This window comes from Odocoileus virginianus, chromosome 17 (genome assembly GCF_023699985.2).
Source record: "Odocoileus virginianus isolate 20LAN1187 ecotype Illinois chromosome 17, Ovbor_1.2, whole genome shotgun sequence".
In the NCBI taxonomy this organism is placed as follows: domain Eukaryota; kingdom Metazoa; phylum Chordata; class Mammalia; order Artiodactyla; family Cervidae; genus Odocoileus; species Odocoileus virginianus.
In genome coordinates, this window is record NC_069690.1 from 59,901,680 (window position 1) to 59,916,771 (window position 15,092).

General features: G+C 38.6%; 1 protein-coding gene across 14 annotated transcripts in view; it reads right to left on the bottom strand.

Moving 5' to 3' along the window:
- The window catches only part of HELZ (helicase with zinc finger), a 148,538-nt gene that overhangs the window by 63,499 nt on the left and 69,947 nt on the right, over positions 1 to 15,092 (bottom strand). For 13 of the 14 annotated variants that reach the window (XM_070480144.1, XM_070480137.1, XM_070480138.1 and 10 more), the window contains 6 exons: positions 12,901 to 13,080; positions 12,265 to 12,369; positions 5,961 to 6,139; positions 2,971 to 3,089; positions 2,305 to 2,450; positions 579 to 726 (listed from right to left, as the gene is read on the bottom strand). In XM_070480144.1, coding sequence (XP_070336245.1) covers positions 579 to 726; positions 2,305 to 2,450; positions 2,971 to 3,089; positions 5,961 to 6,139; positions 12,265 to 12,369; positions 12,901 to 13,080 — 877 coding nt within the window. The remainder of the gene's footprint in view (positions 1 to 578; positions 727 to 2,304; positions 2,451 to 2,970; positions 3,090 to 5,960; positions 6,140 to 12,264; positions 12,370 to 12,900; positions 13,081 to 15,092) is intronic. The other variant, XM_020875685.2, reaches the window with a different exon arrangement.

The following is a 15,092-nucleotide window of genomic DNA, read 5'->3' on the forward strand; positions in this document are numbered from 1 at the left end:
AGTCCATAACTCCACTCCCACGTGACAGCCAGAAACAAACCTCAGGGTCTCTGGTCTGAGACCCTGAAGACACAGAGGTTTTTGTCTGCTGCCTGATCTGACCCCTCATACTATCCACATTTTCTCTAAACTTAAAAAGTCAGAAACTGTAAGAGAACCATACAAGTTGTAGCACTTAATGGACTAGCGACGTCGTCATCCGTGTGACCGCTTGGAGGACAGGACTCTTGTCAAGTCTTACACGTTTAAAGCTGACACCTGATTCAAGCATGCACTATAAAATGTGATCATAGTCCTTTTAAGATGGCTAACAATAATAACCTATATGAAAACACCGACTTTTAAATTAAGCTCTGTACTTCGGCATAAGACAGAATGTAAACCAAAATTTTTGTTTCCCACGGGAGATTTATCTTAACAAATCAATGTTACACAAAAAAGAATAAACCTTCATACCATTTTTATGTAAATCAAGTCAACACATGATAAAATATCAACCCAAATTTTAAATGAATGCTTAATAAGACCAGACTTTCTGGTGCAAAGGTGTTGACGACTTGCGGGAAGAACTGCGGTACCTCTGCATTGTTATAAAACGCTGTGCTGTTTTTCTCCTGCACATCTTCCCCTCGGGCTGTGAAGAAGGTGAGTGGGTAGAACTCCTTGTGTGCTGGCTGCTTTCCACTGGCCATCAGCTTGCCCTCATAGAAGAGCTCAGAGGTGTAACTACAGAAAAAGACCAAAACAAATACATAAATAAGTAAAAAGTAATTGAGCTCCAAAATTAATTTTACCCATGAGAAACAAAAATTATCAGTCAAATCTAATGCTGCTGTATGCCCATGATTAATTTTAATCCAAACATCTAATATCCATGCTGCCAAGATTTCCTCCAAAACTAACCACAGTAATACAAATACTGTAGGCTCCTGGTATACCACTGCTATATGAACTGACCTGGGGAAGGCATGGAGCCAGAATACAGAAAGCAAAGGAGGAAATAATGATGGTTCAATTCTAAATAAGAATCTTGCTCTATAAGGAACTTTGCTAGCTGTTATGGTTCTCTGCACTAAAATTATTTTAAATGTGTATTTTGATTTATGTAGATCATACACTTTTGCAAACAAAGGTCTATAGACACTGAAACAGCACACACAGCTGAGGGTCACTCCAGCCCCCAACTGTGAAACAAGCCCTCTCGGAGACACTGCCTAGTGCTCGACGCGTCACTGACTGACCAGCAACAACAAAAGGAGCCACATGCTGAGATAATGATGGAAGCCACAGCTAAATCTAAATTTATTTTTCTCTCTCCTGTTGCTTTCACAGAAACCTAGAAATGATTTTCCCACAACTGCCATAATCAATATTATTAAATTACACTAAATTTTGAAAAAGTCTTAAGTTTTGGTGGTGACAGTGACTGAACGCAGCACACAGGGCCCCTGGAGGTTGGTCTGGATGAGGCTGGAGGGTACTCTGGCCTGTGGCTATTCAGTGAGCTACTGCTCAAGATACTTTCAATGATGCGCACTCTATTTAATAGAAACCTTTTAAAACTTCTATTACTAAATTTCATGGTTTTCCTTCCTTCCTTCCTCCCATCCTTCCTTTCTTCAAAACAGATTCCTTGCGTAACACAACCAGACACATATTCATAAACCGTTATGCAATTTGTCAATATATTTGCTTATTATATCATGTAGTTTTACATACACATTATGTATTCGGTCACAGAAAAAGGCGTTATAGCTAGTAGAAACTGAAGATTTGTCTCCAGAACTGCCCTGCTATAGAAAATTACAGCTAATTCTTGCTGCTGCTGCTGCTAAGTCGCTTCAGTCGTATCCGACTCTGTGCGACCTCACAGACGGCAGCCCACCAGTCTCCGCCATCCCTGGGATTCTCCAGGCAAGAACACTGGAGTGGGTTGCCATTTCCTTCTCCAATGCATGAAAGTGAAAAGTGAAAGTTAATCGCTCAGTCGTGTCCGACTCGAAAAGTGAAAGTGAAGTCGCTCAGTCGTGTCCGACTCTTCGCAACCCCATGGGCTGCGGCCTACCAGGCTCCTCCAACCATGGGATTTTCCAGGCAAGAGTACTGGAGTGGGTTGCCATTGCCTTCTCCGAGCTAACTCTTGAGGTGTAACTTTTACAGACATAAAATTTAATATAATTTGAGACACTAGGGACACCATGTAACTCTGCTGGGAATAATCTGTCCCTAGGATCAGTACTGTGCTCAGTCCCCTCCCACCAGACCACAGACGACAGAGTGACAGAGCGGGCAGCTCACACCTACTTGATGATAGCTTCGTGGGAGCGGTAGTTCTCGCACAGGAGGATCCTACAGGGAAACTCGGCAGGGTAGTGCTCATAGAGCCGATCAAGTAACGACACATGAAGGTTCCTCTCCCTGGCAAACTCGCTGTAAACAAAAGGACTGAGCTGTAACAGATAAACACACAGGAGAAAATTTAACTACATATACAAATAGTATTCTTATTAACATACTTATAAAAAAAAATCCACCATGCTGGAACTTCTGATATACTAAATCTCATTTTTTATTTTAACGTCCCACGATGGTGAAAAATTTAATGCTTCAGGAAAACAAATGTTGGCGACAGGAACTGAGGAATCATAGGGAGGATAATTTAAATTTATTCAATAAAGAAAAGAATCAAATATTCCTACTGTAGAGAACTGAACTTCAAATTAACAAATATGAAAATGGTAACACTGATAACTTTATTCATTCTACTCTCTATCCAAAGGAAATAAAGTGGCAGGGTAGCAATTTTCCTTCAGAAATACCAACATTTTTCACCATTAGTACAGAAACATTTAAAGTACTTGAACTGAAATGCATGGCACAATTTCACAGGGCGCTTTAGGAAACAAACAAGACACTAAACATCAAAACATAACACAAGTTCCTTCGACAGGCTGACTCGAGGGCACCTACCTGCATGTGGTCACCGGCCAGGACAACCCTCGTGTGCGTAGTCGCTAGCGCCAGAGGCATGATGGTTTCACACTCCATGGCCTGGGCAGCCTCGTCTAACAAAATGTGAGTGAAAAACCCTAAAAGGCACGGGGCAAACACAGGACAGTACGTTACAGCAGCGATAAAAGGAGGAAGTCCTTTCTTCTCTGTTAAGGAAAGAATTCAGAGGCCCAATTTAAGAGTTCTGAGTGCTTTAATACCAATCCTCAATTTAGAAAACTGTATGTACCTTTCAGTCATTATTTAGAAAATAAAGTTGAAATGAATAACTATTTTACTCAATAATACACAATAAATGGAACCTGGACCTCCCAGCCCCCAGACTAACAAGTTCCATCTGTGCATGTGAAAGAGACTTTAAAGTTCAAGATAGCAGCTCTCACCACAAAGAAAAGCTAGCAATGAAACAGTGACAGGCCCAAAGTCCTTTCACTGTTTATTTGCTAAAACACCAAAAATAAAACAATGGTAGTTCATGAGTAACTTTAGCTTAAACATACATATTAGACATTAAGATAAAGAATATCATACCCAAAATCTAATATAAAAGAGAAAGTTATAATCCATCTTTGACCAAAAACAAAGGTTATCTATTAGCAAATTCACTACTTTGATTATTTAGGTTTATTGCGTGTGTGTATAGACAGATTATATATAATTTTTTTACTCTAAGAACCTGTCCTGGTTGAAAAAAAAAAATCACCAGTCTGAAAAAAAAAGATACAACAAGCATCAAAAATGCACATTATCAAATATTCCCCAGATGCAAACATCCCATGTCTGGCTCACTGCTGTCGCTCACACTGCGCACAGAAATCTGTGGACAGGATGAAGAGCCTGTGCTCTTTCCTGAGGGGGAACAGAGCGGGAATCTCCCTGCTGTCTCGACAGGCAGGAGTCAATGCTGCCCCCGCCGCCAGCTCCCTGAGTGGGGGGGGGGGTCCTGCTTTCACGCCACAGCAGAGAACACAAAACAGTTTCTCAACAGAACGGCTAGCTATAAACTCTAGGTTATTTAGCCTCCTGTGAGTTGACCCAAGAACCTAACCTCTATTTCTCTGAATAGCAACGAGTTCCAAATAGTCCGTTTATACAGCTTTCTAATGCAACCTGTTTCTAGGTTGGAAACTTTCTACATCTTACTGACTGACAGGAATAACCACCACCACGACCTTCATCGTGGTCCATTCAAATAAATGGCTGTGCTGACAGTACAAGCACCAGTAACTGTTGTCTGTTTAATGCCAGTGGCCCAAGCATGATGTGGACACATGCAATTTTCTCCCTGTTTACGGGAACTTGTGCTTTTTATTCTACAAGAATAATTAAAAGATGACTATATAATTACAGGATCGAATTGGAAAAACTGAAACTAGTGAAAAAAATCTACTGTTTCTGTTAGATAACATTTTAATTAAATATAGTCAGGTTTAAATCAGGAATTGAATAAATCCTGAAATTGTTAGACTACAGCTTAAGCTAGTAAAAGAAACCTAAATTAGTCAAACTGATTTAACCTGAGCCTTGGTTGTCCAGCCTGTAAAATAACCCTCCGTGAGATGACATGAGAATTAAAGTATAAACAATGCCAAAAATGAAGCAGGTAGCTGACTTCCATAAATGTACTACACTTGTACATATGTACAAATGTACAAATGTAGTACATAAATGTACTACACTCTTGCTCTTCAAAGCCATTCTTTGCTCTTCCTCACAAAACTATACTGTTTAGGAGGTTTGGGTATTTAATTTACGTGGCAAATATGCAGAGTATAATCGTAAAGTAATGAGACTGATTGGTAAATAAACATACCAAAATTTACATTGCAAATAAGTGTTGTTCCATCAAAGAAGTCAGTTGAGAGGAAATATAACTCATTCCAAAGGATGCAGCCACTGTTCAAACATTTCTGAAACTCTGCTTTTGTAACTGCCCTCAGCAGCCAGCTATGAGCTGCGTGCACAAGAAAATGAGTCTCATCACACGAGAGGCACGTCTCTCTCCTTTTTTATGCCCCTAATGGCATCACTCAGTTTGATAACCTACCTTATTTACCAGACATGTCTCCGAAAGATTTCGAAGCTTTTCTAAAATTAAATCTACCTTCAAAAAAGAAAGTTTGGCCATTGTTCATTTTTTAAGATAAACAGAGGTTTATCAAGGGCCTCCAGGTGTCTGTGCCCTGGGCCAGGTGCCAGGAATACAAGGTGAAGGGAACTGTCTCTACCTTTCAGAAATGGAAAAGAACTTGGTACTGGCTCTGAAAGCAATTCCAAAAGGAGAGAGCAAAAATTCGTTGAGCAATGTCAACAATTGTAATATAAGAACAATAAATGAATGTCCTTCCAAAGCAACTACCTCAAAGTGACACCACAGTTTGATGGTTAAGCTTTGCCATATTTATCAGAACTTTTTGTTACCTTATATATGTACTTTCTATATTTGATTTTACATAGTTCCTATAATTAAATAATAATATGTCAAAAAAACTATAATTGCTGACTCTACACTGTATTAATGCACAAGTATTTTAAAATTATATACTTGAGAAAACTGTAAAAAAAAAAAAAAACCAAAACTGTCCAATTTGAATTTCTCACATGATCAATATTAAGTAAATACCATCTGATCAATCAGAGAACAAGACAGAGTGACAGTCACTAAAATGTCTAAACTAGGATAGATAGTTCTTCCTGTGTGAAGGGCCAAACAGTGACATTTTAGGTTTTCTCTAGCCACGCCATCTGCTGTAACTACTCAGCTCAGCCGCTGCAGCACAAAAGCATCCACAGAAAATAGAGGGAGTAAATGGGCATGGCTGCGTTCCATCCAATAAAACTTTAATACAAAGACAACTGGCCAGATATGGCCCACAGGCCAATGCCTGGTCTAAACTGAACGGAGAAGCCCTGTGCATTCACTATTTCTGTGTCTTGAGTCAGCATACCAGGTTCAAGGTCCAACTGACAGAGGTACTGGGAAGTGTTCAATGTAACAACCACCACTCTGTGTTTAAGAATATCTTCTTTCTGTGGCATCTGAAAGGTGGAATGTGCGCTTGAGATCAAACAGTACTGATGCACAACTGGGTGGACAGTCTTCACCCAGCGGTTTCTGAAATATACCCTATAAAAGAAGACAACATGTCCTGTTTATACTTATTAACATCTTACTGTATCTGATTATCAAAACACTGACAGTATAATTTTAAGACTACAATACCTGGAATTTAACAAATAAATTTGATAACTGTTAACAGTCTACTGGATTAGAATTTAACATACAATGGTTGACTTCCCCTAGAATCAAGCAGAAAGTACATACACTATGATAAGAAAAATATCAAATTATTTTAAGTGTTCAGATTAATTTTTCAACAGAATGACACAAAGGGTTTTATAAGCATTGGTTTTCTTTTTAATTGAAAACATTTCCAATTACTTTTTTCCCTGGAATATCTTACAAAAATAACATTTTAATTATCTATGCTAATAAAAAACAATGAATTGCATACTTACAAGAGATTTCAAAAGTTACTTGCCATTTTCACTTTAGAATACAGTCTTACACCTATATTTAAGCAGATCTTTATCTAAAGTTCTGGAGATGTAAAAATAAATTTGAATTCTGGACAACCAGAAAATCTTAAAAGCATCTCTTCTATTAATTGCAAAAGAAAAATATAAATAGGACTCATGCAACAGATTACTAAGATGGTATACAAACATCTCATCCACCTTCCTCCCATCTCTAACTCACCCCACCACAAAGATCCACTGGGTACCTGTCCACTACAGCCCAATACAGAGGCAAATCACAGGGCCTGCACGCTGTCATTAAGACTCTGGGTTTCCTGTGATTTTAACAGAAAGCCACCGGGGAGTTGTAACAAGGCACAGGTCATGTGACATGACTTATGCTGTTAAAGGGCCAGTCTGTTTCTGTAGACAGAATACATAGTTCCGGAGGCAGGGGAGACGGCTGGACACCGGGGGTGCTGGTAAATGCTGAACAATCAGCTTTCAGGAGCAGAGGGCATGGCCTGATCTGTAGTATGTGCTGGTCTCTGTGCTATAAAACTTGCTAGCATGGCCCGTTTCAAGCTACCAACATGATGTTACTAAACATGAACCTGGGAAGACATGCACATGATTGGCTCTCACAAACCAGTACAAGCTGCTCCATCACACCACAGACTACGAGAGGCAGGGGCAGGGACAACAGCAGGGAGACCAGTTAGGAGGTTACTATAAGGATCTGGATAAGAGAAACCAAATGTGCAGACTAGGGTGGTAACAGCAGAGATGTGAAAGTGGTCAGATACACTATACACTTTGAGAGGAACACTGACAGGATTTACTGAGAGGAACACTGACAGGATTTACTGATATACTAGATGTGGAATTTAAGAGAAAGGATGATTCCATGGCTTTAACTAGATGAATGGCAGTGGTGGTGATAGAGAAGAACAAGTTTGGGGTGGGAATTGAGAATTCAGTCTTGAATATATTTAGTAGCAGACACCCAAGTAGAGATATCCAGTAAGCAAAGGCATTTGTAAACGTGGAGAATGCCCAAGATGAGAAAATACAACAGCGATAAACCTGAAGGGTAGACGAGTTCACCTGGAGAACAGAGTAGTTAGAGAGCAAACTAGCTGGAATGGCCAAGGGATCACCTCAGCACGCACAGACTGGGAAACAGAGAGGCTCAGGAGAGAGACTGGAAAACGGAGAGGCGCGGGGGGGACACTGGTCAACAGCAGTCAACGAAGCAGGAGGGAACTCAGGAGATGCTGGGGTCCGGTCAGGGGATGTAAACTGCCACCTCACTCTCTGGCTGCGTCCTTCCTGAAACGCCCGCTTCTCCCGGCTGCCAGGACTCAGCCTCCCCTGCTCCTTGCCAGGCTGGGGTTTCTCAAGGCTGAGTCTTTAGCGCTCTCCCCTCTCATCCCAGGCCCAAGCCTTCAATTACTATCAGTGACCACCCTGATGATGCCTCTGTTCAGCCAAGACCTCACCTCAGCTCCAGGGTGCATATCCAACTATTTGACAACTGTCTCTTCTAGAATGTTTCAAAGGCAGTTCATATGTAATATGCACAAACACTAATCTCGTCATCTTCTAAAACGCGTTCTAACCCTCCTTGAAATAATTAAAATGGGTTGTCCTTTTTTTTAAGCAAAGAAAGCATTTAATAAATGCCCCTAATTTATAATTATAATAGAGGAAAGTAATGTATTTTAAAAACATTACTATGATAGGAAGGGCTGTGAAAGTAACCAATGCTATTCCTAAAAGATGTAAAAACCTTAAACATGTTTTAGGCTTTAATAAAAAATATTTAAGCAGACCAGCAAATCAGAATTTACTTTTAAATATACAAAAAACCTAATTTTACAAATTATCTGGGGAAAAAAAACAATTACAAATTATGATTCCATTAATATTAACTTCAGTGTGTGTGTTTAAGTATATAAATTACCAGAAATTAAACTCGAAAATATTAGTATTTATCTCTGACTGGTAAGATTACAGATAATCTTTACTTTCTTCTTTATGTTTTTCTATATCCTCTTAAATGAACATTTCATTATAAAATTGAAAAAGTAGTTTTCAAATTATTCATCCAATGTAACTCCAGGCACACCTTCTTTCCCAAAGACAGAACAAAAATAGAAGCTCTGAGCCTCAACACTGACTTTCTGTAGTTACGCCAGAAAGCTTCCTCAAGTTGAAGCTAGTGAGCATACAAAGTTTGATCATTAGGCCTCTTTCCTGAAAAATACAAGTTAGTCTAGGGCTAACTCAAAAAGACTTAAATCTTTTCTCAGTACTTTCATTTTGTGAAACATCTAAGGTATACCCCATCTAGAAGATCAGGTAGGTCGACACCATCTAGAAGATCATTTAAAACACATCCAACATTTTTCAAAACTGGAGAACTGACACTTTCAAGTTCATAGTATAAAATGTAAAAGTGACACCAACTAAGTAATTTACATATTTCTAGAAACAAACTGTATAACCCACAAGAATTACAATGAAATTTAAAACAAAAGACTGGAAATATATCATTTCAATTCACTGAAATTTTATTTATGTATTGAATTCATATGTAATGAATACCCCAAAAATATTATTACTTAAGATACTACAGAATCAGAAAGATCTATTTATTTAAAATCTTTATAAAATAATATTTTATATCTGTCCAGGAAACACTACACTTTCTCCACAGACAGCCTTTATCTAATAGGCAAGAACTCGGCCAGAATCAGATACTGACCTTCAGAACCATACACAGAAAGAAGCCATGTTTTCCTCTCTATTCCATTTTAAAATCTTCTAACAAAGTAGTAAGTAAAAACTGAAACTAAATGTTACTAAAGTGGATTCTAAAACCTCCATTCCTAAATAATTTAAATTTAAGGTCGTGCTGCTGCTGCTGCTGCTGCTGCTGCTGAGTCGCCTCAGTCGTGTCCGACTCTGCGCGACCCCATAGACGGCAGCCCGCCAGGCTCCCCCGTCCCTGGGATTCTCCAGGCAAGAACACTGGAGTGGGTTGCTGTTTCCTTCTCCAAGGCATGAAAGTGAAAAGTGAAAGTGAAGTCGCTCAGTTGTGTCTGACTCTTCGTGACCCCGTGGACTGCAGCCTACCAGGCTCCTCCGCCCATGGATTCTCCAGGCAAGAGCACTGGAGCGGGCTGCCACTGCCTTCTCCAGTTTAAGGGCATGAGTGCGTCCTAAGTCGTTTCAGCTGTGTCTGACGCTGTGACATCATGAACTGTGGCCCGCCAGGCTCCTCCGTCCGTGGATTCTCCAGGCAAGAGCACTGGAGTGGGCTGCCTTGCCCTCCTCCAGGGCATCTTCCTGACCCAGGGAGCGACCCCGTAAGGCTCCTGCATTGGCAGGCGGGTTTTTTACCACTAGCGCCACCTGGGAAGCCCAATTTAAGCTCAACTCCTGATAACTATAGAATTTTATATGTTTTAACTGTAAGTGTGCATATTTAAACATATTTACTGTTTTAACTGTTTCTTCTTTATGGCTGTTCTCCTCCTTTATCACATTTGCTAGGGCCCACTCTAAACCACAGGGTGAGAAGGTAGTCACTGTCACTTTTACTCCACAAACAACAGATCTTCAAGGTCATATGTGGGCAATTAGTGCCCCCTGGTGTCCTCTCCCCTGAATCCTGGGACAACTCAGAGAAAGCTAATCTTCCCACAGTGCTCAGCCGTTCTAATTCTCTCCATTCCAGCTCCCACACCTCTCACATTCGTTGTCCATGAGGAACATCAGTGATTAATCTCAGTTAATATACTTATTGGGCTTCCCAGGCGGCTCAGACAGTAAAGAATCTGCCTGCAGTGCAGGAGACCTAGGTTCAATCCCTGGATCGAGAAGATCCCCTGGAGGAGGAAATGGCAACCAACTCCAATATTCTTGCCTGGAGAATTCCATGGCGGGAACTGAGAATTTCTGGTTGGCTACAGCCCATGGAGTCGCAAAGAGTTGGACGTGACTGAACAACTAAAACTCAATACAGTAGATGGTACTAATAAACTCTTAACATTTCAATGCACTAACTTTTCTAGGAAATACATTCACAAGTCAACATCTTTCCTCAACAGAAAACTGGTGAAAATATAGGGCCACATAAAGAAAATAAATGGGGAAGCCAAGCCTTTTCTTATTTTACTCCAGTTACTAAATGAAATAACATGAAATTTTTATTTAAATAAACTTAAGCATCTTTTGCCAGAGGGCAAGTTTCTGTACTTGGGCCACCCTACTGGAATATGTTGGATTATAACTACCCAAACATAATTTTACACAGGAAACGCCAAACACAATGCTAGTCAATTAATGGATTTCAGTGTTTATCAACAACAGCTCTCATGCCCCCAATGTCAAATGACCTATGGTGGGTCAGCCAAGAGTTGAGGGACCTTCACCCCACTGTTTCCAAGCCAAGCACAATAATAAATGAGACCGTCACATTTCCTACATAACACACATACACAAACACACAAAAATAAGCATACACACAAGCTCTACCAACAATAAAACATCTTATCGCCACTGAAGTAAGAACACGGACAGCAAAAAATGCTATTGCTAACTCAATTTCACTTATGAGCTAAAAAAGATTAGAATATGAAGCCAACTAGTTATTATCCACTGGTAAATACCACATTTTCATTTATAGTGATTGCATTGTTCTTATCAAATAAAACTGGATTCTACTTAAAAATAATGATCTCTTCTCTCGTCTGTCTTCAGAGTGGAAACAGCACACCATAAACACCTGTGCTAACAGCCATGCCACTTTCTTCTCTTTTGTTTGTTTTCATGGAAGTGTTACATCATTCAAATGGCTTTGCTTATGGTTATTAAAGAATTAAGTAGTGTAACCTCATTTTTCCATGCCTAGGCTCAGCTAGAAATAAAAAGTTAGTGAATTATGATTCAAAAGTGTGGTTAGAAATTAATTTTTAAACAATAATTGTATTTGAACAACATAGGGCATGACATATTAGTTTGTAAAATGGCAAAACTAAATATTAATTCATATAACAATGAAAGCAAATGGTATAGTAAATAACCATTTAATGACTCTTTATTGTTTTCTGAAGAAAAGGATTTTATTCCCCCACAATCCTGTATTTAAGAACATTTCATATCCATATACACTTAGAGGACCTATATTAACCTAGAATTTTCTTTGACACTTTACCTCTTAAATGATAGCAGAGAGTTGTAAATGCCAGTCAATTACACTTTGTTGAAGAAATCACTTCAACTTCACGCTTCCCTAATGTGTAGTGCCCACTAAATTACCAGCATAATCACAGTCACAATTTTATTTCCACATTGAACTACCACTGCATGACTACTCTGCCATGCAAAATACACCACAAATTTAATTAAAATCGGTATAATCATAAATTTATTATTTTGTCATATTAGTTTTTAGAGGAACACATCAAAACTGGCTTAGATTGTAACAACATTTTTTTACATACAAAACTTAAAAAAGGATGTCTTTCTCTTAATGTTTAAGAAATGAATGGTCAAAGATTTTAAAATTTTTCCTTAAATAGTTTCTTCAAAAGGCATAACCTCCAAATGCCAAAGCACAGTTAAAGATCTTGGTTTTCTCAATGTTACTGAAATCTTGATAGACACCTTTTCTTAAGAATAATAAAGTATGATACAGATACATAATAAGCCTTAAAAAAATACCTGAGAGGTCTTGCCTGGGGATTGCCTGCTTCTACATATGGATGTAAATAATCCTTTATGTAGAGATCAGCAGCACTATTAGAATGGGTGCAAATGAGAATCCTGCTGAAATAAATGGTGCAAATAAAAAGAATGATACAACACAAAACTATTCAAGCAGTATAACACCAAAAAAAAAAGCAGTGGCCATTTTAACATAATACATTTCCCTCAACCTACTCAGTAACATCTAACATATTCACTTATGCTTTTAGGCACTTATTCTTAAAGCTTAATTACTCTCTAAGCTGTAAAGGAGACAACTTCCCCCAAATTATTTTTTAAATCATATAAAATTATTTTTAAAAAACCCAGCCCTTTTGACTCCAATATTTATCACAACTCTTAGCAGACTCAGCGTTTTGATGACATATTTAAAAGCTACCATTCTGTATGTTACCAATTTTTTAAAACAGTATGTTTTCAGAAAATTCAAATGTTACTGCTTTGGGGTCTGAGTGTGGCTCTTTTTTAAATTTTATTTTTAAAATCTTTACAAGCAAGATGAAAATTGTCTTGCTAGCCCTTGCTCTGTTTTCACAAGGACACAAGCTGGGCCCTACTGATGAGATCAGAGCACACGCACCACCACCTTACCTGGTCTCCTGTTGCTGGAGAATGTGCTTGACGGCCTGAGCTAGAGTGAATGTTTTGCCTGTCCCATACGGGCCAATGATGAGGACAGGGGGCAACTGTATTGAAAGTGGGGTTGTAATGGCCAGAACAGCCTCTTTCTGTTTTGCATTTAGCCGAGGATCCAACTGCTCGTCCCACTGCCTAAAGAAAATGAAAATGTAAGTTATTTTAAACACAACCTGACATAGAGGTTTCCTGAATTTCAATGAACCATTAAAAATGCTGAAATAACAGAGTACCTATAACAACAAATGCTTATTCTAAAACTACATGTTAAAAATTCCCAAAACAGAGTCAGTGTTTTGGGTGTTTTAGGGTGTTTTACTATGATGATCAGAATTCACTGTAATTATCTTGTCCTTTCCAAGTACACAAGACTCTGATAACTAACCTGAAGACATCACAGCACACTTCCAGGTGAGCTGCTGCCGTGTCTGCAGCAACGTCTCAAAAATGTAGTTTCCCTCTCACATAAAAGCACCAGAAAACTCTTTTCTGGTAATAATGTATTAGCAGTTTCTTTGCATAGCAAATTAAATGCCAAAGGGAAACTAACTAATTTTCAAATACTAAACCACTGAAAGATTTCTCAGTAAAATCTAAAACAAACAAAAAAATAAAAACCTCTGTGTGTCACTGATTAAGAGATATCAAACTTTTATAAAGATCTTAATTTAGAAATCAAGGTTTTGTTCACGGTGCTTTTCAGGTCTACCATATCCTTTAACTTTTCTATTCATTCTATTAATTTTTGAGAGTTTGATACTGAAACTCTAACTAAAAATCTTAATTCATCTACCCCAGAAATAATTTAATATATAGTAGAACTTTACGTAACTTTGTTCTGTATTCTCCAAGTTTCCTATAAATGTACTATCATACTTTCATAATTTAAAAAAGAAAATAGTTTAAGGCCAAACAAGATGAAATGTTTTCTAATATTTCCACACACAAGTAAGACAGGTGTGTCACAGTCTTCAGGGCAGAGACACCTGTCATGGCAGCACAAATGGCTCTGTAGGGGGGGTCTATCTTATTAGTGTCACTTCTCTGACTCGGCTAATTTTGAAGATTTAAACGGACAGCAGATGCTGAAAGGGATCAAACTAAGTGGAGAATCAACAGCATTCTTTCTCACAACTACAATTATAGTACTAAAGATTGCAACAACTATGGTAAAAATGATAGAGATGTGAACCAAAATAGGAAGGGTGTGTGTAATTGGAAATTTTGCAAAATGCCTACAAAACAATCCTGAAATAGGAGAACATGGTTTAGACAGAACAATTCCCACTCTAGGAGGCTACACTGTACTTAAAACAGAAGCTAGTTATTTATGGAAAATCTTAACTCTTTCAGTTTTAAAAAAGTGTAACAAATGCTATGTATTATGATAGAAAATTTCAAACAAATTCTACTAATGTAAAACCTTATAAAACAAATTTTAACCATATAAGCATGTCATTACTTATTTTTCTGATATTTACATTTTTTTTTTAAAGTAAAAACCAAAAGGACTCTGACCAGTGACACTAGATTTCCTAGAAGCAATTCACTAAAAATTCAAGACTCCCTCATCCAATTTATTTACTCACAATTCTGCCAGTACCCAGCAATGCTCCATCTTCTGGAAGTAAGGAAATTGCTTTAGCTGAGTACTGAGTCCAGATCTAATCTGTGTGGCAGACACTGTGGAATGGGTCCCCCTCAAACCATCCCCAGCACCCTTCTCTGCCTCCTCGATTAGTGAACCTAGCCAGCAGTAATACTCCTATCTCTGGTCTCTGGAGACCCGACTTTGTTCTAAGTGGAGAGGAAAGGGAGACCCTGTCTTCAGTAGCACTGCCAGGCCTGCACCACTCTAGACCATTGAGCGCTGGATCTCAGTGACTACTTGCTTAAGGCACAGTGAGTTCAGCAAACTGCTACCTGCGTCCATACTGACCACTGTGATTCTATGATGCCTCACCCCAAGAGCTCCCTTAGCTGTACATGGAGATAATCGCATTCCATCAGATAGATATTTTAAAGATCAAATAAGATAATGCATGCAAGCTGTTAAAAAAATAGTTGAGCAACAAGTGCAAAATTAATGTTGACTTCTATTACTATAATATTTTCTAAGGATTTCAGAAAAATAAGATAGTATTATA